Source organism: Zonotrichia albicollis, chromosome 13 (assembly GCF_047830755.1).
Source record: "Zonotrichia albicollis isolate bZonAlb1 chromosome 13, bZonAlb1.hap1, whole genome shotgun sequence".
Classification (NCBI taxonomy): Eukaryota; Metazoa; Chordata; class Aves; order Passeriformes; family Passerellidae; genus Zonotrichia; species Zonotrichia albicollis.
The window spans coordinates 4,608,250-4,634,758 of NC_133831.1; the positions used below are offsets into that span (position 1 = coordinate 4,608,250).

General features: G+C 41.1%; 2 protein-coding genes across 3 annotated transcripts; one reads left to right on the plus strand and one right to left on the minus strand.

The window, feature by feature from the left end:
• The first annotated feature begins 8,880 nt into the window (after positions 1-8,880).
• Positions 8,881-16,698, plus strand: MPHOSPH6 (M-phase phosphoprotein 6). 2 transcript variants are annotated; one of them, XM_005489945.3, is made up of 5 exons: positions 8,881-9,137; positions 12,476-12,588; positions 14,145-14,235; positions 15,182-15,279; positions 15,732-16,698. In XM_005489945.3, exons 1-5 carry the CDS (start codon positions 9,087-9,089, stop codon positions 15,895-15,897), a joined length of 519 nt encoding a protein of 172 aa, XP_005490002.1. In that variant the 5' UTR covers positions 8,881-9,086; the 3' UTR covers positions 15,898-16,698. The 2 variants fall into 2 exon arrangements, with proteins under 2 accessions (XP_005490002.1, XP_014124586.1); XM_014269111.3 differs by lacking the exon at positions 8,881-9,137 and adding an exon at positions 9,625-9,905.
• LOC102066138 (arylamine N-acetyltransferase, pineal gland isozyme NAT-10) lies at positions 15,780-26,399 on the minus strand. The gene is made up of 2 exons (XM_005489944.4): positions 24,959-26,399; positions 15,780-23,048 (listed from the first exon to the last, which is right to left on the minus strand). Exon 2 carries the CDS (start codon positions 23,041-23,043, stop codon positions 22,171-22,173), a length of 873 nt encoding a protein of 290 aa, XP_005490001.2. The 5' UTR covers positions 23,044-23,048; positions 24,959-26,399; the 3' UTR covers positions 15,780-22,170.
• Positions 26,400-26,509: the final 110 nt, after the last annotated feature.

The window sequence follows — 26,509 nt, forward strand, 5'->3', positions numbered from 1 at the left end:
TCCTGAATATCTACAGCTCTCCTTGCCTCAGGGAATACTGATATGATATTGCAGGTTTGGAAATTCTCTTTGGGCCCCCAATCATAACACTCTCTTTTTCCCATTAGCAGCTTTCAGCATAAAGCAGCAAAATTCAGCCAGTCCTTGGTAACCATCAACAGGCAGTGCAGGGGAACACCCAAAATATTGCAAATAAGATACATTTGCCACAGTGAGCTTTTTCCTTACATTTCAAGGGAGGGAAAGGAAATGTTTTTAACTAGTTCAGTTTAAATTATACATTTTAAGCCTAGCACTACACTTCTTTAAAGTCAATCTATATAAGGAGAATTACCTCTGTGTGTGTTGGATCAAGCATGTCACTCCCACAAAATGATTGAATAAATGAGTTTTTTTAAAAAAATAAAAACCTTATCAAGAAGAACAACTAAAAATGCATTTGTCCTTCCTTCAACTTCAGGCTTTTAGTATTACTGATTCAGATTCCATATGCAAAGGAATATATTGAGTGTGTGCGTGGGTATAAGAGGAAGTATGTATATCTTCCATGCCTGGCTGAAATCCAAATGTGCTCCTAAATCCCAAAGAAACTCTGCCCATCTGACACCCTGGCAGTGTAGGAGAGTGTAACTGTGGGGGACAGGGTGGGCTCCAAGGAGCAGCCAGTGCTGTGCAGGGATGCAGGGATAACTTGGTGAGGATGCTTTACTCCAGCAGAAAGGCTGTCCAGGAGTTTAAAAGCTCCATTTCTGCAGCAGCTCTGCAAATCCCAGAGCAGATGTTGGACATAATTCAGATCTTTGGGTATTTGAGTCTCAGCTTTCTGCTGTTGCACCAGGTTTGGTTTCCTATCTGTTCAGTCATGCTCCCTGGTGCTAAAAGGCATTGGAAATCAGATTTTTCTGTAAATTTGGGCTGAAATCATCAGGACTAAACTATGCAACCACAGTTCCTGCAGCAACACAGAAAAAAAAAAAAAAAAAGATACAGGAGCATCATCACAAAACTAGTCACTTGGCATTAAACAATCAATACACCACAAAACTTCACTGTTTGTCTATCATCTCTTTTCAATATTTTCCTTTTAAATGTCATGGAAATCTAAGCAGTCCGTTTTTTCTGAGTGAGCCTTCAAAAATGCATTTTTCTTCCTTAATAGGAAATTTTTCATGATCACTCCTGTGCGTCCTTTGGCAGAACAAAAGTGATATTCAGCCATATTAAAGCAGTGATATGCAATGGTCCATTGCAAGAGAATTCAGGAAGAAAAAATAAAAAATAAACTGTAAGAAGGGTAGCTAGACAATAGATACATTTCCCAAATGAGGAACCAGGGCAGGCCTAAGCCAGTAGCTTTTCCCATTATTTTACAGCATTACTTCACTGCTTTTATTCACCTTTTAGACCCTGCAGTTTCTTAGCCAGTATTCCATAAAGTCAGAGGAAGTTCATCAGTTCAGCTCTTTTCTGCTGTATAAAACTTCCAGACACTGATTTTTTTCCCTCTCTCATACTCAGGTAACTTCATAATGAAACACTAACTTGGAACTCATAAATCCAGTTACTTTCAAATAAGTTTCAGATGGGCATCAGGACTTTAAAGGGCATTTTAAAAAGAAATAGATTTTTTCTAGGTTTGTCCAGTAGCCTCCAGTCCTCATAAAACTACATTAAATATCAGCTTCACTTTTCACAATATTGCAGTGACGAAGAACTAGCTCAAAATTGATTTATTGATCTCTAAAAAGACAGATATATAAGGTTATTAAGTTAATATGTCAATATGTGAAAAATCTATTACTTGGGCTTGCTAACATTGCTGTGTTGGTTAACAGTGGATAGAAAAAGGAAAAGGCAGAGCCCTCCCCTCTGAAACAACTGCTCACAGGCCAGGATTCAGCACAATGCCTGTTCTGGAAGGTACCTCCTTCTAGCACGGAGCCAGTGAGAAGCATCAGTTTATTTGCTTCCAAAATTAAGTTTTGTATTTAGTCCACATTCCAAATTTTGTCCTCCATTTTTCCAACCTCAGTGTCTATAGTTGTACCAGGACCTGACATAGACTTACACTTACACATGTGCCTGAATTATTTGACTAATTCTTTTTCGTATGAAGTTACATGCAAGGAGAAAAAAAGTGAATGTTCAGTATTTGAAAATCAGCCATGAGCCAAAGTATGGATTTAAGGAGATAGATAGTTAGTTAGTTAGTTAGTTAGTTAGTTAGTTAGTTAGTTAGTTAGTTAGATAGATACATACATACATACATACATGCATATGATATAGATAGAGATATAGCTAGATATAGATATAGATATAGATAGATATATAGATATAGATATAGATATAGATATAGATATATGATATAGATATAGATATATAGATAGATTAGATATAGATAGATATGGATATAGACAGATATATTCAGAGAAAACATGTTTCACTCCACAGACATAAACAAAATCCTTTTTCAGTCAGAGAAAGCAAGGTTCTTGTGATCCTTCATTTTGAATCCATTAGAGTTTTCAGTGATTTATGCACATGCAGAGTTTCTGTGCAGTGGGTTGGCTTTTGTCACATCACCTCAATATTTCTAATGAGTCGCTAATGAGAGGTCAATTACTTATGGAAATTAGAAAAACATTCATTGAGGAACTGGTCCGAGGCAAAGTGTGCCACCCCATAATGTTTTGATATAAATCATTACGGCATTAATGAACATTTTACTCTTTTTCATGTTACAGCTTATTTCCCCAACTTATAAAGTAGCCTTAATATGACTTTGAAAAAACATGAGTAACTGTACTAAAAATGTAATCATACTGTATTTATGATAACTGCAGAGAATCTTTTTTGCTTTTGCTATAAATGGTTTGCTTAGGCATCAACATCTTGCTGTGAAACCTTCAGCTGATCGGAGCACCAGGTTTGCTGTGCTGAATCAGAGCCCTGGTCTGACACCTGCCCTGGCTGCATTTCCAGGCACTACATGGTGGGAAAAGGACAGTCTGTACAGCACCCAGCTGGCTGGATGGAATCCAAAGTGGTGCTTGCAAATTGTGCTCCTGACCCAGGTACCCAGCACTGCAGGAAAACATCCAGAGCCTGCAGCACCTCATCCTGACCCCACTGCTGCTGAGCCCTTCCTCCCTTTTTAGTTAAAAACCATCAAGAATTGGTGGCAGGTAAGAAGTTAAAACATTCCCTTCACAATTCACCTTCCTTCCGGGCATCTATTTTGTGCTTTCTAAAGGTCTCAAATGAATGGTATAGAAGCAGAAGAAAAGAGGCAGAAAGAATTCCAGGGACCAAGATGGATAGAGGGTTAGTTGCAGTACCATGCAATTAAATTTAGAGGCCAGGGATATAATTCACTGCTGAAATTCAGCTTTGCACCATTGTAAGTTATTATTTTAGAGCAGGAGCTGAAATGGCCAGAAAGGGGAAAGTGTACAAGCAGAAGTATAATTGGACTTCAGTATTTCATATTGATACCCTGAGATTTCCACTGCTAAGCACTGTTTCAGAGTCTGACCAGGGTAACACTGCAGTGTAAGATCTCCCATATTCAGGCCACTAGATTATCCCATTTCCCCGGCAGGCACTGTAAATCAAAAGCAAAAGATATCCTGTTATGTTCTAGAGGACAGTTTTGTTGGCCTTTCTTTTCAAACACAATCTGAACACACATGTTTTTTAGGTGAGTCTCATTTACTTCAGCTTTACTGTCTTGAATACAGATTTAAATTGGGGGGAGTGAAGGAAAGTAAAAAAAGCAGACCTTGAAACCCAGGAGTTTTCCACAGAGAAGGAAGGTGGCAGCTGGTTAAATAAAAAAATGAATGCATCATCACGTGGATGTGATTTTCTCAGTTTATAAAGAATTACAAAGTCTTTGTCCCTTTGAATCAGGCTCAGTCTGGATTTAGGTGAAACCCCTGCAGGTTTTTGACTCAGAACCCATCATTTTGGTGCAAAGAAATCCGTCGTGAGTATTAAGGGGCTGGTCCAAAGTACAGAGCTGCCACTTACTCTTAATATCACATTGGGTGGCACTCATTTTATGTTTCTAATTCCCCCTTCCTCCCTTCCTCCCTCCTCAGAAAGATAAACGTGTCAACAACAATGAGGTATCCGACTACTAATCGAAAGCAATATAGCTCTGCACAGATCAGCTCCGTGATGGAATAAAGAAGTGAGCATGGATCTAAGCACCTTCTCTTCATATCATGGCCTTCATGTTGTTTTCAGGAGCATTTTTGTCAGGCAGTGATGAAAGGCTGAGAACAAAGTGAACAAAATTTCCTTTTACTGCTTAAAAATTCTCAGCTGCTTTGCTATATCAAAACGCCATCTCTTTAAACAAATCGCATGGTTAAAAATGCCAAGTTATAATTCAGCAAGTAACTCTGAAAATGACAATTTAATCAATCAGAACCAACCCTCCTGAAAAGAGGGGTGGAAAAAAAAGGAAAAAAAATCTTAAAGCTTTCATGCAATGCGAGTGGTTGAAACTATAAAAATATTCAATCACGGTAGAACAAGCCTGCAGCATCAATGTTTATTAAAGTCAGGGGAGCCATTTATTGACCTGGGAAACAGCAAAGCACCAGCAGCACTGCTGGATTGCATTTTTATGGTTAACAAACAGAGGGTGATATTTTCTTTTTCTCTTTTAATTGTGATTCCTTCAAATCCAAAAAGTTTAAAGCCTCCTGATTTTTAAAGGAAAGCAAAGAGAAGGATGCTCCACACCGTTCTACCGTCATTCTCTTTGCTCTGGCTTCTAACATGGGCATATATCTAATAATTTCGAATATTTAGGCTTCTCCACATGCCAGCAGAATGACAGACCAGCATGAGTTCTCTCCACCACTTCAGCTGATGGCAGAATATAGAGAGCTGCCATTATGAGGCTGGCTCTTTCTGTAATCAAAAAGGAATTACTCTATTTATTCATACAAAGCTCACCCTGTCACTGGACCAGCCAAAAGCACTCAGAACAAACTGTCCTCTCCCAAACTGACATCAGGCATTTTCTCCAAAGACACATCTTAATTGTTCTGGAGATTTTGTAACTGTTTTGCCACGAGCACAATTTTAAAACACACCTTTCCATGCTGCACAAATTGTGAACTACTAAAGGCTATTAAAAGGAAAGAGTCAGCAACGTAAACTGTGCTCACATATCCGTGTTACCCAAATTACAGGAGTCTGGCTGCAATTCTTTCCACATCATTCCCATCCACAGGAAAACCCATGGTCAGCTGAAGAACGTGGGGCAGGGATTTAAAACACCCTCTGTGTGTGATTTGCTGCAGGAAACAGGACTCCTGTACAACTAACCAATATGATTAGGCAGAAGATGTTTATTGTTTATATTACACACTTATTTATACATTCTAGCTCTACTGCACATGCTGATCATACTCTTCTTCATTGGTGCCTGTTTCTTGTCCAGGTGTTCTGCTTGCACTTCTCAGAGTAGTGACTGGTTACAGTCCAGGTGCTTCACAGCCCTCTGTTATCTAGTCCTTGTGGTCTTGGTATTCTGTTTCTCAGCCTCTTCTTTCTTAATTTAACACAGTTTATGTCTTAGTAACCTTGATGCATTCCAGAGGGCGCTGAGAGAACTCTGATAAGAGTAGCTACAAGCAGTATGGCTGGTGCACAATGGAGCTTAAGTTCAGATACACTGCCAGAAAAGCAAAAAAGCAAAAGAGGCTGGATCAGTGCGGTGTGAAGGAGAGCTGGAGCTACCCTGGTTCCTCCGTGGATGAGGTGAGGATGAGCAGCACAGGTTGTGCAAGAGCACATCAAAGGTGATGAATATTGTAACAAACCCCCGGCAGCTGCCAAAGCCCCGCATGCATTAGCGGCTCTGAGCGGGGTGGGAGCAGCAGGGATGAGAAACGAGTCCTCCCCATGAGAACAGCACCTTTGCCACGCGGAGAGTTTCACACTCTCTCCATGGGGAGCACAGGGGACAAAACTGCTTTCCTGATCACACCCAGCCCCAGGGCACTTCACACCTTCCTTCAGGTTTGCAAACAGACCTCCGGCAGCTCCACTTCTCATGCTCTTTTCCTCATTCATATAGAAAAACACTTAATGTGCTTATTTAAAACACAGTGGAGGAGTTTGACACAAATTAATGATTCGTCTGTCATAATTTAAGAATTTTGATATTTGCAAGGAGGGGAAAAGGGCTTCAAGTATTCGGAGGGCTCGAAAAAGCTGCCTTGGAATTCAAAGACAGTTCATAAGAAATCAAATCAACTGATAGGTTGCTGTAAGGTTTGAGATACCTGTTTTGCACTAAAATCACACTACTACAATAATATGAATAAATAAAAGATTATGGGAAAAGTAAGCCACGAGTTCCCTCAAATTAGATCCCATTGGCGTGAAATTACTTCACAGCTGCAACATGTGTTGCTCCAAGAGAGATTACTCCTTAAATAATGTTAATGACAACTTCGATTTGACTTCAGTAATTACTAGGGGGAGAAGGGACCACATTTCCTAGGAAGAAAAATCTTTTATCTGCTTGTTTAATGTACAATCTTTGATGAGATGAAACTCCTTTCCCCCAAGTTATTTCCCGAGTATTTTTGTTTTGAAAAAGAAATTGATTTCTAGGTTGAAAATGGAGCTGCTGTGAAGCACTCAGCTGTGGGAGAGAGTCTAATTGTCATTTACAATGACCCTCAATTCTTCTCTAAACATAGAGAGCTTCTTTTTCTCTCCTAACTCTCCTCTCCCTCACTCCACAAGCAGGCGTATTTACAGGGCTGGATTCTTCTCTGAGTTACCTCCACCACCACCAGTAAATCATAAAAATTTCTCCTGCAATCAATGGAGTGTCTTCACATTTACCAGACAGTATAATCTGGTCCACAAGGCAGCTGATTGTTATCTATAACCTCCCTATCCAATTCAAGTGATGGGAGATGCAACCCAAAAATTTCCTTTGGGCTTTTTTACTGCCAAAATAGATCAAATTTTTTGGCAGCCTTTTTACAATCCCCACTTTTCTAAATAAACATCACAGAACCTATACTGCTTTTACTGCAAAATGCTTCTCCCTGCCTGTATCAAGGCAGGTTTTTAGCTGATGTGCCAACAGACAGTGAGAGAAACTCTGTGCAAGCCTGGGGTGCAGCACCAAGTCACGGGGTACAGATTATTCCTGGAGCAGGGAGCGCCAGGAATAATCTTCATGGTTAGATAAAGTGAAAATTCCTTGCATTCTCCTCATCTCATACATCACTGCATGATGATGTAAATTATTAGATTGTAGCTCCCAGAGAATTTGGGGGCAGGATGCTGCTTCTCAACAGAAGCAGAGAGGAGCTGTTGTGTGCAGTGCCCAAATCCCAAACAGGCTGTGAGCAGAGTCTGCTGAGGAATTGTTGGGCTGGACTGTTCTGCAGGATGGAGGGACAGAAAGCTCTTGGAAAGGCCACCAAGCAAAGGCACGCACTACCACAGCTCAGTGGCTGCAGGAGTGCTGAGGAGAGCCCAGTATTTAGAAGGAATCATTCAAAGTACATTCCTGCACTGTAAATGAACCGAAACTGCTCAGAAAAGCCCTGACGTTGAAGGTCATGCAATTGAACACAGGGCTCTGATTTGCAACGATCAACAAAAAGTAAATGCATTATTAAAATGCATGGCAAATAGAACAAAACACCAAAAATGGACAGATTCTGGCTGTACTCTGCCATTACATTAATTAACAGCTTTCCCCTATTGGTTTGCTCGCTAAGATTCAAACATATTCATTCTTTGATGAACATTTGTATTCAGAAAATGGCAAATTTCTTCCCAGCCTTCTTTTGTTGGAAAGGGACGATAGCTGTTAATGAGAAAGGGAACAGAGAAGGAGCAAAACAACTTAGCTGGCACACTCACAATGTGACTTTCTCATTGGGGCCTTGAACTTCAGAGCAGCTTCAACTCATTTACAGAGCCTGGGAATGAAGGTGCCTTCCCTGCATGAAAATTAAATATTTTCACGCAGTGTTATGACTTTGCCTTGAAGCATTTGTGGCTCCATGTTTCATTGGCATTTGTGGTCATTTTAGTCCACTGAGCTTAAATGTGTAATAAGGATGCCTGGATGTGGATAATTCTCCCTCCTTTCCCACTGCAATCAGGTTTTGTCCTTCATTATACCTTTCTGTGGAGTCTATTAGAACATAAATCTTTAGAGTTCTTCAAGCTTTGACCTACATCTTGCATATATGAGAACTTTTCTCCCTAAATTGTCTTTTGGAGCACACCAGTTCATTAAAGTTTTGAACACTGAGCCCTCACTCTTATTGCTTTATCACCCAGTTTATGTGCCAAATGTCAAAACAGGCATCAGAAATCTGATTTATGAGGATATATAGAGAAATTGTGGTACATGCTTCTGACTGGGAGTCAGCTGGCAATTCCCTATCAGGATTTCCTCCTCAGCTCCCAGTGCCCAGCGGGGCAGTCCAACACCAGCACTGCCAATACTGAATTCATAAATCACAATTCAGGACTAACAAAGCTTTGAGACTCTTTGAATCTGTGTGCTTTCCAGTTTTAATCACATCTGACCAGTTTGAAATTTATTTTTAAATAAAAGTCAGTGCTGATTGTAAAAAATAAGTGCTTATAAAGTCAAGCGGTCTCCAAATGTCAGTGTGGGAAGTATTTTATTCTCTTTTAGAAACACCAGAAAATAATGGATGAAGCTGTAAGCCGCCAGTACTACACAACACACAAGCATGGGTAAGGCATGTCAGGTTCACATACTGATTTGCCATTTCGTACCGAGCGGATTTATGTCCTGCTCACACCCCCGATCTCTCTCACCCCGCACAGCCATAGAGTTTATTTTTATCGCTGGTTTTGCACCACCACAGCGCACCACCCGGCCCCGGCAGCTCCCGGGGCTGCGGGCAGGGTGCTGTGGGCAGGGTGCCGTGCCCGCGGCCGCCCCCGGCCGGAGGGTGGAGCCGCGCCGCCGCCTCGCCCCTCTCCTCCCGCGGCGTGCGCGGCCTCGGCGCTACGCGAGCGCGGGGATCCGCCGCGGCCTGCGGGCCGCCATGGCCGGGGAGGTGAAAACCAAGCTGTCCAAGAACCTGCTGCGCATGAAGGTGACGGGGGAAGGAGGGGAGGGCGAGCCGGAGGCCTGCGGGGGGGCTGGAAGCGAGGACAGCAGGGCCGGGCACCGATGGCCAGCGGGGCCCGGCGCTGTGAGACGCGGCCGGGCTGCGCGTCCCCGGCCACACGCGGCCGTCCCGGAGCCTGGTGTGGGGCATTGCCGTGCCCATTGCCGGCCAGCCACGCTCCGGATAAACAGATGTGTTTATCGATGGGCTGCTCCCCCGGCAGTAAATCACTGATGGCGGCACCGAGCTGCTCGAACGCGGGGGTTACAAACTGCAGGGTTCGGTGCAGCCTCATGGTTCCAGCTAAAGCCTGGCCCCAGCTCCAGCGCACCTTTTGGGAGTGCTTTGGTTCCAGCTCGCTCCTCTGCTGCTGGGTTGTTTGTTGTGAATGTAAATAAAAATATTTCAACGGGACATTGAAATTAAAATATCAATGCTATTTGCTTTGCTTGGGGGTGGGGCTTTTAGTGTTGAGAAAAGAAAGTTTTGGTGTGTTCATTTTTACCCTGTTTGCATTGCTGGCTAAGGAAATCCTAGCCTGAATGGGGATTAACATCTAATATTAACCAGCTTTCCCAACTCATAAAAGCCTGGGATCTTAGGAACATCCCGATGTACTTATTACCCTTGGAATTGTGAATCTCATGTCACCAGTGTGAAATTAGTCTCTGCTCACTGGCTAATGGATTCTGCTTCACACCGTGTACGTTCTCTGATTGATGGTCCTTTATTGCTGGAAAACAACCAGGAAAAGTTGAGTACTTTTTTTTATGTTAATATTCAATTTTTTAACTGAACATGATGGGGCCTTTGTGGCTTCTTGCTTGTGGTGCTTTATTTAGCCATTTTTTTCCCCACGTATATGGGCTTATATTTCACATTCTGGCTGAAAAGAGTTAGCTGACTTCAGTTCAATTTTTCACATAAAGTGCACTCTGCTACAGTTGGATGATGGAATATTTACCCTAATTAACAGATGCTTCTAAATCTAAAACTTGTACACATAAGGAACAAAATACATCTTGCCTCTCTCTCTAAAGGGAGTAGGTGTTGAACTGAGTCAGCCAGCAATGTGTGATACAGACTCCCATAACCTGGATGGCAGCAGCATTATTTTTTCTTATTTTTATATAATACACTTTTAAAATGAAATTTTTCTTTCTCTCGTTTGCCAGTATACTAACCCCCTGGAGATTTCAAAAGCAGGTTTTTGGATTGTTTTCCTCTGGAAGGCCATGGAGAACCAGGCATGTGAATATGCTGCCATGACATTTGCAGGTTCACAGTCCAGGCAGTAATAACCAGCTTTGAAGAGATCAGTAAGGTTTTGAAAAGGTCATACACAGATCTTGCATTTAGCACTTTGTTTCTGCAGATCTTCCTGTTTACAAATGTTTTAATAAAGCCTTTAGCAGCTGCCTCTGCAGGTAGTGATCCAATGTATTGGCAGCATTCAGCAGGTGGGTGCAGTGGCACCCAGAGGTGGTGAGTGGTGTTGGAAGGACCTTTGCAGTAAATTCTGGGCCACATGGAGACACACTTTTAGATTTTGCACCATTTGATCCAGATCTCATAGCTTGGGGAAACTCACCCAAACAGCTCCTCCTGACTTGCACATTCTGTGCCTACCACAACTGATATATTTTTAATTCATCAGTGTGTGTTTACATTCGAGAGAAACCTGATCACATAATTTCTATCTAGGTTTTTCCTGTAGTAATCTTCAGGAACATAATCTTTAAAATGGAGTGTGAAATTATTATTTAATTGGGTTCTTGTAGCAGAATTTCTTGTGTTGAGATTTTCAACTGGCTAACCAATTTCCTTGAGCAATATGTTTTTCCACATGACAGATTCACTTATTTTCCTCAAGAAGATACTGTAATTTTAATTGGAAAGCTTTGACATATTCTGAATCGACTCAGAAAGCAGAAGTCAATTTTTCTTTCATTAAAGATCTTGTACAGTGGATGCAAATAGAAACAGAAAATGAAGCACTAGCTCTGTTGGCTTCTGAGTTTGGTTTGGTTGGGCATTTTGTAAAGACTGGAGATGTGTGGGTTGTTTGTAATATATACATTGCACACCTGTATATTTTTACAGGACTGTGTGTGAACTGTACTGTTAGATTTGCCTCTGACTGGGAGTTAGCTTGGTATAAATGTAGACTTCTGACAGGTACAGTTATCCAAACACTTTCTGTAGATCCTCAGGAAGGTTCCAACTTTTAGGGAGGTGGGACTATATGGGTTATCACCACAAAATTTTCAAGAGTTCTGCTTTTTCCTACCATGTTTCATTGACATTGTTTAGACTTCATTGTCACTCAGTTCAGGCACCTGACTTAAGACAAATGGAAATTAAAATGCTGTTTCACAGGCCTCAGGTCTGTCGTTCTGTGCTCTCAGCAGTTTTTTATAGGCTCTGACAGATGTCTTTTTCTGCTCCCAGCTGTTGAGAGGTTGCTGTTCCTACCTGCCTGTTCCCATCCTCTGACAGAGGTTATCACCAAGGAAGCCAGTGACAGGAGTGTCCTTGTGTTAGGAAAAAATAGAAACTTGCCCTAAACTTGATTATTGGTCTCAGCTATTTTGGCAGACTGTTCCTGCAGAGAGTTAGCAGATCCTTGAATACAGTGCTGGACCAGAACTTTACAAATCCACCCAGTGGGTCAGTGAGAACTGAGGAGCTGGGAACATCTTCCTTTAGCACAGCTGGATACAGAGGAGTTTTCCTCATAGTCTGCTTTCAAACTCTGACGTTTTTCCACTTCCAAAGGCAGGTTTGTACCTTCAGAGCTAAACACAATCCAGTTCATTAAATCTGAGAAAAGAAGAGGATGGTTGAAAGTACAGATGTTTCAAAAAAAGGCCCAGCCTGGTATGAGCCACTTCCAGCTCTGAGCTCCAGTGCTGTTTGTATGGGTGGAGTTGGTTCCTGATGTGCAGCAATAACTTCAACACCATTATCTTCTTTCTGGCCTTTACTGAAACATTAGAAAAGCGTCACTAAAATTAGGGAATTGTGACGACTCCAATCCATCAAAACTAGCTAGGACAGCTCTGTTTCTTTGTATGTAAGTCCAGGTGTGACTGACTGTTAACTTCCAGTGGATAGCTGTGATCAGCAGCTGTTTTAATTTTCCATTGCCTGTTTGCACAAACTTTGACCAAACTCAGAGAAAAAAAATCACAAAAAACATTTACTTTGTATCAACTGCTAAACATTATGTAATGGATAATTGCTATCATGTAATTACTGCATGTTCAGAAGATACTCATGATGCAGAAAACTGAACTGTGTGTTTGTGTCTTTCTTTGTAGTTCATGCAAAGGGGTTTGGATTCACAAACTAAAAAACAACTAGAGGAAGAAGAAAAGAAGATAATTAGTGAAGAACACTGGTATCTTGATGTACCAGATCTAAAGGAAAAAGAGTAAGCTTGTAATCTTTTGTACTTCTTATCGTCATTGGATTGTTTTGAAATGGAAATAGCAGATTCATGTTTTTTCCTGTAAGATAAGTATTATAAATAACCAGTTAACAGAAGCAAAAATAGTGACAGACTGGCATTACAACTTTTTTATTACTTATTTTTAGGGCTGTTCTTGAGGTTCCCTAGTGTAGTTTGACCTACTTTCAATTCTTGTGTATGTTGTTTTCTTTCACTCACACATTCTTCTAGATGCTTGCAATTAGTTTCTTTCAGTCAGGGTGCCATTCTTTCATTGTTGCTTTTCCCCTTCATTAGAAACAAAGTTTGGAACCTTGTGTTAATAAATTCAGCTCCAGACACATGGTTAAGTTGATTCAGGACAGTTCTGTCCTCTTGTGCCCAGCTCACTTCAAATCCTGGTTTTGAAATAGGAGGGCTAATGGCAAAAATAAAGGAAGGCTTAGCTAATAAGGAAATGTGTCCTGCTCTTTAGAAAGGTGCCTTAAATAACGGGAGAACTACTTTTGAAATTGCTTGGGTTTCATCCTTTCTAAAGTGAAAAAAAAATTCCACTGAGGGAGAACATACATAGTTTTGAAAAAGCTGGGACCCAAGGAATTGACTGTAGCTGAATAAGGCCATTGATAACTCTTTTCCATTACTCTTGGTGGATATGACAAAAAGGTATTTGAGCTTCAGTTGCAGCAAGGAGTGTTCAAGCTGGACATTGGGAGAACTTTTGTAACAATAAGGCTATTGAAGCTCTGGAGTAGATTGCCTGAGGAGACACTGGATTCTTCATCATGAGAAGAGTTTTGAGGACAGGTTAGCTGGACCTCTGCTGTTCATGGCACATGTGTGACTCATATTGCCTCAAGGCAGGACAATGAGCTCAATCTCTTCAGCCTGAGTTCTGTGATCATGAGGGTTTGATTTACATGGGAGATGAAGAGGATGAGGGAGCAGGTACATGTGTGTGAGGAAAAGGATGGAACAATCCACCAAAGTACTTTTATCTGGCACGTGTATTATGAATGCCTCAGGGTCATGTTTCTTTTTTCACTCCATGCTCATTAAAAGAGGAAAAAAAGGAGGAAGAAGGGGGAAATCTGTCTGCTGAACAGAGAGTGACACAGTGTTTTATACTCTGACAGACTCAACTAATGCCAGGTCCAACAGCACAATGAAAAATTAATTAGGAGCTTTTGCTGGTATAGTAGTGCCACCTGGGGAGTGATATTTATGTGGTATTTTTATTCTGGTAAAAGTATTAATGTAGGCAGAACCATACCAGCAAAGAGTGCTTTTTGTCAGAAGAGTTAATTTTGCTCGTGGAACTGGCACAGCTTTGCTGGCAAAGAAGATTCCTTTGCACTCCAAGCTCTTTGTACTGAAAGATTTATCAGGGCAATTGAGCAGAAAGCAGTTGATGGTTTAAAATACAGTGTGGTTTTGTTTATTTGTGTGGGGGGAAGACAGCACATCCTTTTAACATTTGTTTAATTTGATTATTTTAAAGTGCATGGTTTGACAGAATGCTGGGTTTGGGGTTTCAGGAGCTGTATAATAGAAGAGAGAAGCTTTCTGCGATGTGAGGATCTCGTTTATGGCAGAATGTCCTTCAAAGGATTCAATCCTGAAATTGAGGTACCATTTCAGTGTCCTGCTTTGAGGTTGTCTCACATTGGGATTGAAGCCCTTGGTGATGGGGATTTGAGTGTTCACACTGCAGCCTTATTGGCCTTTGCAGCACCTTCCATAAACCCTCCCATGTCCCAAAACTCCATCATTCAACCCTAAATGTTGATCAGTGCAGCATCTGGTAAATGGAATCTTTTTAGCTCCCTGTGTTGTTGGTCAGTAATTGCAGACTCCTGCAGGTTTTCCCTCCCTGAAGTGAGGAAGCCATCCCACATGCTGCTCACCAAAACAAAAGCTCACTTTTCCTCCTGACATAGAATGCAGAGTCCAATCTACAAACATTCAACTCTATTTATTCAATACTTACTTGTATCAGTAAGGGCTTAGAGTTCCAAAGTAAAAATGCTGGGCAAGAATCTTTAATTTCTTTCTGGCATGATTCATGCTGATAGAAGTACACAGGGACAGGAATAAAAAAGTTAGCACTGAACCTGAAGCAGGAGGATGAAGGTGTAAAGAGAGATTTGCAGAAGGCCATGTAAGGTAATTTACTAGAGAACTCTTTTAGTTACTTTGAACTTGCTGTCTCTGTGACAGAGCATATGATTGCTTCATGGCTTTTACTGTAAATGCTTGAAGATATTCTTTCTTTTTAACAAAACCATTTCAAGGTCTGTGTGCTAACATCACAATGAAAAATTAATTATGATCTGGTCTCCTGGAGATGTTGGGAGTGCCCTTTAGGGTGTTTGAGTAGTACAATACACTGAAACACTGTCTCTGTTGCCTTTTCTTCATGAGTTTTCATAATGATGGGCTCTAGCCTAACCAGGAACAGAAAATAATTACTAAATTTGGTTCTTACCTCTTATGCTCTTCTACCAGTGAATTTCAGCACTGTTGCCATTGTGTCATGGTTACATGCTTAAGCTGTTTCTCACTTCATTTTCAGAAGTTAATGATCCAAATGAACTCCAAGTGCAAGGAGGAAAAAATTGAAGAGGATGATAAAATGGAGGCTGATGTGTCAGATGAAGAAATGGCCAGAAGGTAAGTTACATTTTATGACATAATCAGTACTAGCTAGGAATATGATGTGTTAGTGTATTATGTGTGAGGAAATAAAACCCAAAAATGAAACAAACAAAATTTTAAAAAAGCCCACAATAGATATGGAACTGTACCAGATTGATTTTCCAGGAATGCTGGTGTATTTTCACTTGAATATCCAATGCATTTGGGTAAATTCTGCATCACTTGTGAGGTTTTCTGCCCTTTGATATCGGGGTATTCCATGCTAATTCCCTCCTTGTTACCAGCTACTAACAAATTGAAACTATGAGTGAGTAATAATGTAATAAGTCATGCAGTACTTGTGTTTCTCCAAGCTTTTAATGACCAGGTTTTTTGCACCCCTTGAATTGTTGATTATGTTTAGGAGATGCACCACAATTTTTCCCCTGATTTTAGTTGAAGGTGTATTTTTTTTTTATTCTCTACAGATATGAAACATTAGTGGGAACAATAGGGAAGAAATTTTTGAGAAAAAGGGACCAACGTGTACTCAAGGATGATGATGAAGATGAAGATGATGAAGTTGAAGAGGGGAATAGTAATGCAAGACCTAGTAAAAGAGCTAAGAAAATGTTCTTAAAACCTCAGGATTAATGTCAACTGCACAAGTGGAGCTTGTTACCTAATGCCTACCAAACAGAGTACCAAGAACTGGAGATTGTTTGGAGTTTTTGCTATTTAATGTAAAGTGTGGATTTGTAAATCTGTTCTATTCTCATTGAAATTTCTACCATCCACAGGACAGACACTTTCCAAAGTGGGTGTTTATATAATGGATGTTGTACATCCTTTCCTCTCTCAGCAGCTTTTCATGAGTGGGGCGCTCATCCCATCAGTCTCTTTAAATGTTCTGCATAGTTAAATTGAGTGTTGCATGCAATCAAAAGCAATGTTATTTACAGTTTAGGATAACATCTGAAAGAAGTATTTGGAGTAAAGATGAGCTGTGTCCAATTCAGTAAGGCAGTTCAGCTTTCACTGCTTGCTTTATTATGAAAATGAAACCTGCGCTCTCTTCAAATTGAAAAAAGTCAGCAGAAACATGCTTGGTTTGTGATCTTTTTTACTGTGCTGAAAATAAGATGAGAGAAGAACAGAGAGATAAAATCCACTGTATTGAATTTTATTTTTTATAAAGTTTATTTAAAAATAGAGGATTTTGTAGTGAAACTTTTTTTATATACAGCAAGCCAAATATTGGGCAACGTTTACAGTTTGACATCTTAGCAGATTGTGAATCTTAGTTTCTGCCTTCCAAAAGAAATTTGCTAATTTTGCCTCTTTTTCAGCAAAAAAATCCAATCTTATAATTATGTAAGTCTTGTAATAAAAGCATAATAACAGTTTCAGAAACACACTTGAAAGCAGAATAAAAACTGTGGGGTTTTGTGTTAATGATTGTGGATTAGTTTATTTAGTGTAAAAAATTATGCTTAATACAGTCTGATACAAGGAGAGATCCTGTTTTTGTGCTGGCCACAGATGTCCCCCAACATTTAGCTGAGTGCACTGATTTATTTAGCATGTGATGAAGCCATCTGAAGTAATATTAGGATAGAAACACAGTTCTCTTTGGTCAGTTGGTGCTCTGGGTTTTTTGAAAAACATCAGTGTGTTCTTGTCTAAAATCGCAGCAATTCTTTGTGCACAGCCTTTCAACGAGAAATATTGCTGTTGCTACATTTCCTCAGGATGCCCAAGCTACTCATCCTTAATGCTGGCTCTCTGCAGAAAGGAATTTGTTAATTGAAGTGAGGAGTGGCCATTTTGCCATGGGCACAAGGCTTTTCTTTTGTCTTTTTTTAACAGCTCAGTGAAACAAGATGTGAAACTCAATTATTTAAAGAAGGACACTGTGTCTGCTGTATTTTGCTTGTGATACATGAACTATGATCCATATATCAGGAGCACCTAATTAGATATTCAAGATGGATCACACATGGAAAGAGAAATATACTTTTAACCTAGTAAGGGGACTTTGTGCAGGTGGAAAGGCTGTGATTCATGATCTGAGATAGTTTTTCAGAGCTAATTAAATGCTACTGGTTCAATTACTTAAAACTTGATCATATATTACTGCTAGCTGAAAAGGAGTTAATGATGGCAAGACATTTTTCTTCCCATGGAAGATGTGACCTGAGCTATGAAATGATTTATTGTTGGTCATCACAAGAAAAACTTGGAATACATCCCATTATTCTTCTTGCTTATTAGTAGGAAAATGATTCCTCTGAATGGATTTCTTGAATGGAGAGTGAATTTCTGCATAGCTGTGCTGAATAATTGAGGGGTGAGGTGTGTTCTGGTGAGCCACCAGCAGCCAGGAGATGTCACTGCAATTGCATGTCCTGAGGGGCTGTGGGTTGGGCAAGTGTCCAGTGGTGCCATGGAAAGAAGCTTTTGGGTTATTTTGGTAACAGCAGTGGCTGAGATGGATTCTATGTGGAGTCTTCCTTTTTCAGGCTTCTGCAGAGAGCTCTTCTGCATTGCAGGATCTGTTCAGTCCAGTGGGGAGTAATTCTGATTAAGGGCATTCTGCTTCCTTAATTTCACATCATTCCCTGAGGGATAGCTGGACATGAGAGTGCCACAGTGCATGGATAAGCACATGAGAAGCTAAACAGTTTCCTAGAAAATCCACGATTTTGGAATTGGGACAGAGGAAGGTTGGTTCTGTTTCAACAGAACTGTGTTGAACAAACTGTGAAGAAAAGGTCGATTTTAGTTTATTGTCTTTAAATCTGGGAGCTTTGCTGTTCATATTCAGCTGGTGGCTCAGTGCTACAGTAAAATCAGCTACTATTTTTAGCACAAGCTTTTATTCATGGGGCATTTGCAAAATGTGCCTTTAAAAGCACCATCCATAGTGTGTTTTTGTGAGCAAGACAAAACCAAAACTCAGCCCTGTGTGACTTTTTAAATATACTTTAAGTACAGAGTTACAAGCAGACATGGTGGGATGTTCTGAAATACCTGTCTGCATTTCCAATGGTATAAATACATTTATGGATGGATTTAAGTCTGACTTGAGCTTCCTACCTGAGGTAGAAACATTGTGCTGTATAAAATCTGTGCTTGAACTACTCTTGACAGAGGTGTAAGCATAGCAGTGAAATATTCATAAAGCAAACCTGCATTGATTAAGACTTTCTTGGCTCTGACACAGGCTCCAGTACATTTTATGTGCAAGCTCCTAAGCTGTAGCACTTTCCCACGAGGTCATGTTTCTAAATGAAAGTGTTTCTTCTCTGGAAACAGAAGCAAGTTGGGTAAGTTGTGGTTTTGTTACAGAAAATGGCTACCTGCAAACTGGTAAAGCGTTACCAGACACCAGAAGTGTGGTTTTGAGTAGTGGTCACTGACAGCTCTTGTATGTCTGTCCCTTGTCATGTGAAGTTTGGTCCCTCCCTTTGGCAGGCTCTTGGTGCTTATTTTGTAATAACTGCTGGGCTTAAAAATATGGAAGTATTGAACAACTTTGTCTTTCTTGCTGATGTTTCTCTTTTGTTTCTATTTTGCTTAGTATTGAATCTTAAAAAGTCCAGGACAGAGTCCAACAGAAGTGAGCCATCCAGTGTGAATTTAGTAATGCTTGAGCTAATTAAACTTTGGTTCTTGGGGAGGGCCAGGATGTTCAGTGGTGCTGTGGAGTTTGAACCATGTTTCTTGTGCTCTGCCTTGTTCTCTAATGAGACTCCATGATGCAATGCTCCAGCCACGGGTGACTGTCATTGCCATTGCCTGTGTGTGTGCTGGGCAGCTGGGCTGGGATTCTGGGACTTCATCCAGTATTCAGGCTTTAAAAGAAATTGTTTGTCTCTCTCTTGATTGGAATACCATGCTTTTAAATTGTATTTGGAATTAGATGCGTCTGGGGGTGGAGGGGGGCGGTTTCTCAGCATTTGTTTTGCTTCATTTGAACAACAGTCCCCAACTAAAACTGCAAAATCATTTAGGCTCTCATTAAACCCTTCTCTGAGAATGCTAATGAAGCATCATGGTAGGGAAGGATGGCAGCCATCCCACAGCTCCCAACCACATGTGAATTCAAGTTTCTGTGAGAGCTGATGCTTTAAGGACTTGGTGGTTTGTTTTCTTTCCAGTCTGGGAGAACATCAGCTTCCACAATACTGCCTTGCTAATGGAACCCCAGCATGAGGCCTCAGAGTTTGTTTGGTTTTGTTTGGTTTTGCACCATTCTCATCTCAAGCCTCTGAGGGTTTCAGGCCTGGCATTCACACCTCAATAACCTGCTTTCATCAGCTTTTGGGAAGCTTTAGTTAAACTGTGAAACTGTTCCTTAGCTGCATGTGTTGACATTTCTTTGTGTGATTTCATGTTTCTCAGTGAGGACCTGCTTGTAATTGTCACGTCAAGATGAAAAATTAACAGATGGGAGTCAGGGAGATGGTTGGAGCCTCAATCACCAGCAGCTCTGTAGATCTTTGGTAAGAACCAAGCAGTGGAAGGGGTAGCTGGGTGAGTCCCATCACTGCAGGCCCAGTTAAATGCTGATAGGAGCCCACTGAGCCCCAAGAAACCCTTGTGTACCAAAATCCAAACAATTACCTGGAAGCAACAGGGAAGTGGGGAGGCAAAATAACCACCCTGTAAATGGCTGTCCTCAAGACATGAAAACAGCTGGGGTTGATGGCACAGAGAAATGTGGTTTGGTGAGCTGAGTAAATGAGAATCCCATCAGATGGAATGGAGATGGTCAGTGTTTTGAAGCTTGTAATGTTCCCTGAGATCTCAGGCAGCACCTTGTCATGATCAATTATTTAGAAAGGGGCAAAAACCCTTAATGGGACATGAATGTGAGGGAATAACAGAACACAAATTACTGAGCAAATTCCATAATTCTATTATTAACAGAGAAGCTGTGTTCTGACCTCAGTAAGATCTTTCAGTGTCCCCTGTCACCTCTTCTTGACTCTCAGTTCCTTATCCCTGTGCAACCATGTGTGCACCTAGGCCATGAGCTGCCACCATGGGTGGTCACACGAGGAGCTGGCACACACCAAGCCCAGCAGAGATGGCTCCTGGGCCTCCTCTTCAGTGATCATCTTCCTCAGCCTGTGACCTTTTCCTCCAGCTACCTGTAGGAACTCACCATCTCCAGCACCACTGCTGCATTTGTTCAATATTGGCCTGTTTAGTTCAAGAAGTGTCAGATAACAGGTTCCAAGGAACAGGTAACAAGTGACGGGATATCAGGAAATGGCCTCCAGTTATGCCAGGGAAAGTTTTGATTAGATACTAGGAAAATCTTTTCACAGGGTTGGAAAGGACTGGAAGACTGTCAAGGGCAGTGGTGGATCACCATCCCTGGAAATGGCACCTGAAGGACAGAGTTTAATGGTGAACATGGTTGTGATGTTGGGTTGATTGTTGAACTCAATGATCTTAAAGGGCTTTTCCAGCCTCAGTGATCCTGTGATCCTAAGTCTGAGGTGGGAAAGGGTGGCCAGCAGATCAGCAGCATGAGTGAACAGCCCTCACTTGGCAGATGGGGTGTGCAGGAGTCAGTGCAGCTGGGGGCAGCTGTTCCTAAAACAACTCATAATGTCTTGATTTTCCTTTTATTTATTTTCAGGTATACACTTACAGCATTTGTGAGATTAATGATCAGATCGTGTCTTTGAGCAGAAAGACTGTTCAGTGGGAGGAATCAACCTTTGACTGGTACTCAGGCTTATTACAGACTGAGGAGAAAGAGTGTGTTTCGGTGTTTTTGCTATTTTTTAAATCATTTAAGAATGTTTCCTCTTTCTTAGTGGTTTCCTTGGTTGGGCATTTTGCAGAGAAGCATGGTAGGAGGCACAACATTTTCTGGAAAATGGGGAAGCATGACTGTGAAAAAAGAAAGGTTTCCTTTAGATTTGGCTGGCTTCTTGGGTTGTTTTGTCACTTTGATACAGATGAACAAACACTAATGGCATTAAAGCTCCTGTGCTAAGTGGTACCCATTCAGGACAGCCATGCAGACACTCATGTTTGCAGGACAAAATTAAGGACATAGCTGGCTTAGCTTCATATACAAATATAATGCAGTCCTAAAAGTACAGAATTTCCACCCCTTGTGGGATAGAAGTAAATCTAAGCCAGCTGTGACATTTAAGTACTAATCGCAGTTTACAGGATGATTATATCTCAGAAACAAAGCTTAGTAGTTATCTCCTTAGAGCCCATCAGCCCCAATACACTGCAATATATAGAATTTTCATCACCAGAAGAACAGTACATACCAAAAATTACTTGGGGCAGTTTCCTGCAGTAATGGCCAGAGGGATGCACATGATGACGATTTTCATTTTGTACTATGGTTTGTCTAAGGATGATGGTGAAAGAATTATGCCTCCTAATGCTCTTTTCCAAGATGACAATGTTTTACTCATATTAAAGGTAGAGGGATGAGATGAGCTGTGAATGGTTTGATCTTGTGAAAAATGAAGTTTTAAATGTGTGCTTTCTTGTCTAAATGCTCACAGATTACTTGTCTCCCTATAATAACCTTAGAAAATGTGTTGGCAGCATATCGCAATTAATAATCCATACTCATGTGCTACAGGCAGTCCAAAATTCCCCAGACATATTTCTTACCCAAGCTTATAACCAGATTCAAATCAAATCCTACATTTGTGCCAAAAATTGAACGGCAGTCATCTCCCAGCAAATAATTTTACCTAACTGACTCAAGAGTCTTAAATCCCTGATTTTTCCCAAAGTGAAATTCACATTAATCTCATACTAATGTATATATCCTTCAGTCACCTGCAAAAGAATCCCATAACCTTGCAGTAGAGATTGCACAGACAGTGGAAGCTGCTGTACCCACATAGCATTACTGTAGGTTTTCCTGGCCATCTAGATTGTGTAAGACCCTTTAACATTAATAGGGACAAGTTTTCTCTCTAGGGTGACGTTAAATTTCTCATTGAGGGTTTTTTCCACCTCTTCATCTTCAAGAGTTACAAATTCCACCAGATCCATGTTTTCCTTGTAGTTGTACGTGGTCTCAGTGAGCGTCCACCCAATCAGCGCCCGGAATCCCTCGGTGGTCTGCAGGGTACAGATGGACTTCTTTGTGAAGAGGGAATCTGGAGAGGTCTGGAGGTATGTGCACTGGAAACGGAAATCTTCCACTGTCCGTGGCTCCAGGCTGAACATATAAACCTTGCGACACTCCTTCTTCTCCAGCAGGTCAGAGTTGGAGAAGCTCTGGTTGGGGATGTATTGTTTCCGTCTCATTTTCTCCAGGTACCAGACGCCGTTTTTCTCCGTGAAGCGGAACACGCCGGGAGCCTGGGGCTGGTCTTTCCCTGACACGAGCTCCATGGGCTGCCACATCTGGTAGGACACCCCAAAGCCTCCATCAACGATGTAGGCTTTGCCATTGATGACCACCTTTACCACCAGGTGGGTCATGAGGGTGGCGTAGGCGTTCTGCTGGGGGTTGAACACGTAGGCTCCCAGGAAGCTGGTGTCATAGCCCAGGCCCTTCAGCACCCAGCCCAGCAGCTGGTTGTTTTCCATGCACCATCCACCCCTCTTCCTCCTCACAATCTTGTTGTAAACGTGCTCCAACTCCAAAGTAATTTTCTCCCCGCAGTGGATGCTGAGGTTTTCGAAGGGAACAGCACGGATGTGATGCTGGAATATATCGGTTAAGGTTTCCAAATCTTGTTTTTCAGTGGAGCCTTTATAGCCAGTTCTTGCAAAATACTCTTCAAGGTTCATCTCACCTGTAAAGGAAGGAATTGTGTTTTGGTTTCTTTACATCAGTGATTTATGGTGCTGTGAAAAGCTGCCTTGGCTCTGCCAGCAAATATTCTTTAATCTACTGAACCTCATCAGAACAGCTTTTAAAGGAAACAAGCATTCCTATCAAATGGTTCCCTGAGCAAAGAGCAGTGCACACGAGATTTGCTTTTGTCTTAGAGTCATCCCTCTGGCAAACAGCTGATGCCATTTCACTTTCATACGAGGCAGCTGCGAGATGAGGATTTGCTGTACTTGCATTGTAACAGCAGGGTTAAGAAGAAATTCAAGGTCTTGCTGGGGAGTGTGTACAAGGGTTCATGAGAAGTGGTCTAAAGCCACTGCTCAGTGACAGGACTGTCACTGGGGGAGGCAGTGTCATCTGCCAGTGGGAGGGAGGACATTCTGAGCCAGGATTCAAATGTTCTTTTCATGAGTCTGCCACTGATGGACGTGACAGTAAATGAATCGCTTGTTCAGTACACTCTTCCACCACTTACAAAAAGTTAACATGAAAAGTAAGTGACAAGCTTTATTCAGATAACTGAAAAAAGTCTGACTTTTGAAAGTCACAGACACTGAGTCTTGTGTCTGCTCAGTGTTGTAGAAACTCATTTTGGTGTTGGAATAATGGATCTGAATGGAGGGAAGTGAGTGGCCTAAAAGACAAGGAGCACATCTCCATTCCCTCCTGTGCCCCCTGTCTCACAGGCCACTCTGAAAATGAACAGGGGGGGTTTTACTCTCTCTGGTCCTGAGCGTTCTCAAAGCCCATCAATCCTTTAAGTCAGCAGTGAACTATTGAATGTTTACTGCAAACTGGAATTTCTCACAATGATTCTCAGTGGCAGATTGATGCTGTGCATATTCATGGTGTGGAGGCAGCTGTCCCAAGTGAACAGAGAGTACCAGCAAAAACTACACATTACCTGCTACAGAGAGGAATTAACTTCCAGTGATATCTAGGTGTATTGTTGGAGGATATATTCAATGTAATAATATTTTTTAAGTGTAACATGAAAGTCATGGCACTTTTGATTTGCAGAATCTGAGCATATCTGATCCTATCACTCTGACTGTGAATGCTAAATAGATCACACCAGTATAAAGCTGGTTCTCAAGTTTGTATTATTTGTAATTTCTTTGTGCAGCTCCATAATATGCTTGATCAGCACTAGATCTGGACTGCAGGAGATGAAAGCCACTGTTCTTTTGAAATGTGAGCAGACCAGATGAAAAGGCAGGTACTGAAAAGGTCGTCCCACAAACGTGGTTATGATTTATGTACAGAAAAACATCAGGAGAAGAATTTTAAAGGTGCAAATGAAGGTGTTCATACAAAAGTATTCCTCACCAGGATTGTACACAGTATCCGCAATTCCACTGTTGAAAATATGTTATCTTCTTTATCCTAATACATCAGCACATGAATGTCCTGGGTTGTACAACCCAGAGTCTGTAATTTTTTATGTTGTTTTTAAAAAGCTGTAATTTTATTCCCTTAAAGCAGAATCTATTGATTATTAAACTAAATTTTGCTTCCTTTGCACTTGCAATGCTTCTAAATAAATTCAAGTATCTAAAAGCACGATTTCCAACAAGAAGTTGCAGTTCTAAATTTATATGTACTATTGTACCTAAACAAAGGAATCTATTTTATAGTGAAGCTTCTCCTGAAGAGTGAAAGGTAGAAGAATTAAAACTGCACATCCCTGTTTTGCCCTCTTTAACAGCCCCTGTTTAGCAGGTGATATTTTAGCTCTATATCCACACATCTTTAGAACATTTTTCCTAGAGTATGTTGCTTACGTTATTGTCCATGACCTTTACCATCATAAAGAAACCAGAGTTTTGTATCTTTCTTTGGAGGGGATTTTTAAGAAAATAAACTTACCTCTTCGGAGATCCCTTTTTATTTATTGAGGTATTCAGTTTCTGGGGGTTTATTACAGGGGCAGCAGTCAGTGAAGCCAGGAGTGGATACAGACTGTGAGGGTTGTCTTTCTAAGCTCTGCTGGTCCTCGCTCCTGAATCTTAAATTCCAAGAAAGGGCAGAGTCCACCCAAATAGAATTCACATTTTTGGACTTCACTGATCCGTGAGCAAATTAAACTTTGTTTCTTCCTATCAGTAGATGTTTATGCCTTCCCCTAGTTAAGACCAGAATTAACTCATTTTCTATGTAAAATAATTACAGTAGGCAGCTGCAGATGGCGTTATAACTTTTTTTAATTAAATATTGTTATTTTGTAAACCAGCACTTTGCAGTGGAGGGTGTTCATCTGTGCCCTGGTGGGTACACTGAGGTGCCAAGGTGTTGCAGGCTGAGCTCCATGGATGCACAAATGGCCCTTCTTTGCCCACACAGGAACTGTTTCAAGCTGTTCAACTCCTCAGCTGTAGCAGGGAGTTATTGTGGAGCTAATGAATGCCATGGCAAATATTTATTTGCATCAAGTAATGCATTTCTGCTCTAAAACCTGGCCTCCTGCACCCTCACAGTGTTGCAGTGCTGTTTATTTAATTGCTGTTCCTTTAATTCTCCCCGGTCAAGCCCGTCCCTTCTTCATTGGATGGAGGTGGAATATCAGAGGAGGCCTCTGGGAAAGGCAAAGAGCACATTGGACTGCACCTGGGGAAGCACCTGAGTTTTAGGCACATCAGGTAGGTCTGTGTGGTTGATTAAAACAAGAATCAAAGACTTCTCCTTGGCTGATGTTCTTCTGTCACCCTCTTTCATGGCACGTCCTGTACAGTACCACAGGTATCATCAGGGAAAAGGCTTCTCTGTCATGGGTGTCTTGCTGTGACAGCACACTGGTGGCACATCCTCACTTCCCAGGGCTTTCTTTTGCATCCACACTTTTTAAGGTAGGTTTTGTGCAGAATGCTGTTTGTAATAAATATGAAGATTTTATCTATAATACTATCATCTCCTCTTGACATCACATGAAGGCACGGTCCCAAAAGTTTAGATTATAGTGTGAAAAGATTGATCTAACTTTTTTCCAGTTTTGATATCAAAAGCCTGATTTTTAATAACTGTTGAATCATCTCATCTTCTACAGATTTTATTTTGAATTCAGAGACACAAATAAATCAGAAAAAGTGGGTACTCAAAATTAGAGAGATTTTGTGGAGGGTTTAGGTACCCTTGGATAAATATCTTAACTTTAAGTCAGTTGGAAAGGGAACAGGACTTAAGTCTTTCAACTTTTCATAAGCTAATCAGCACCTAATGGTGGCTTGTTTTGAGAAAGTCTTAACCTTTCTTTTTTCTACAGTATTTAAAAGCCAAATTCAGCTCAACTATAAGACTGTTAAGAGAAGTGAATAATTTGTAAAAGATTGGAAATAATGCCAAAAAAGGTTAGAGGTCTTTTGTGTAAAATGGTAACACAACCTCTTCTTCTGCATAATTTTGGTCTCATTTGCCACAAAATAT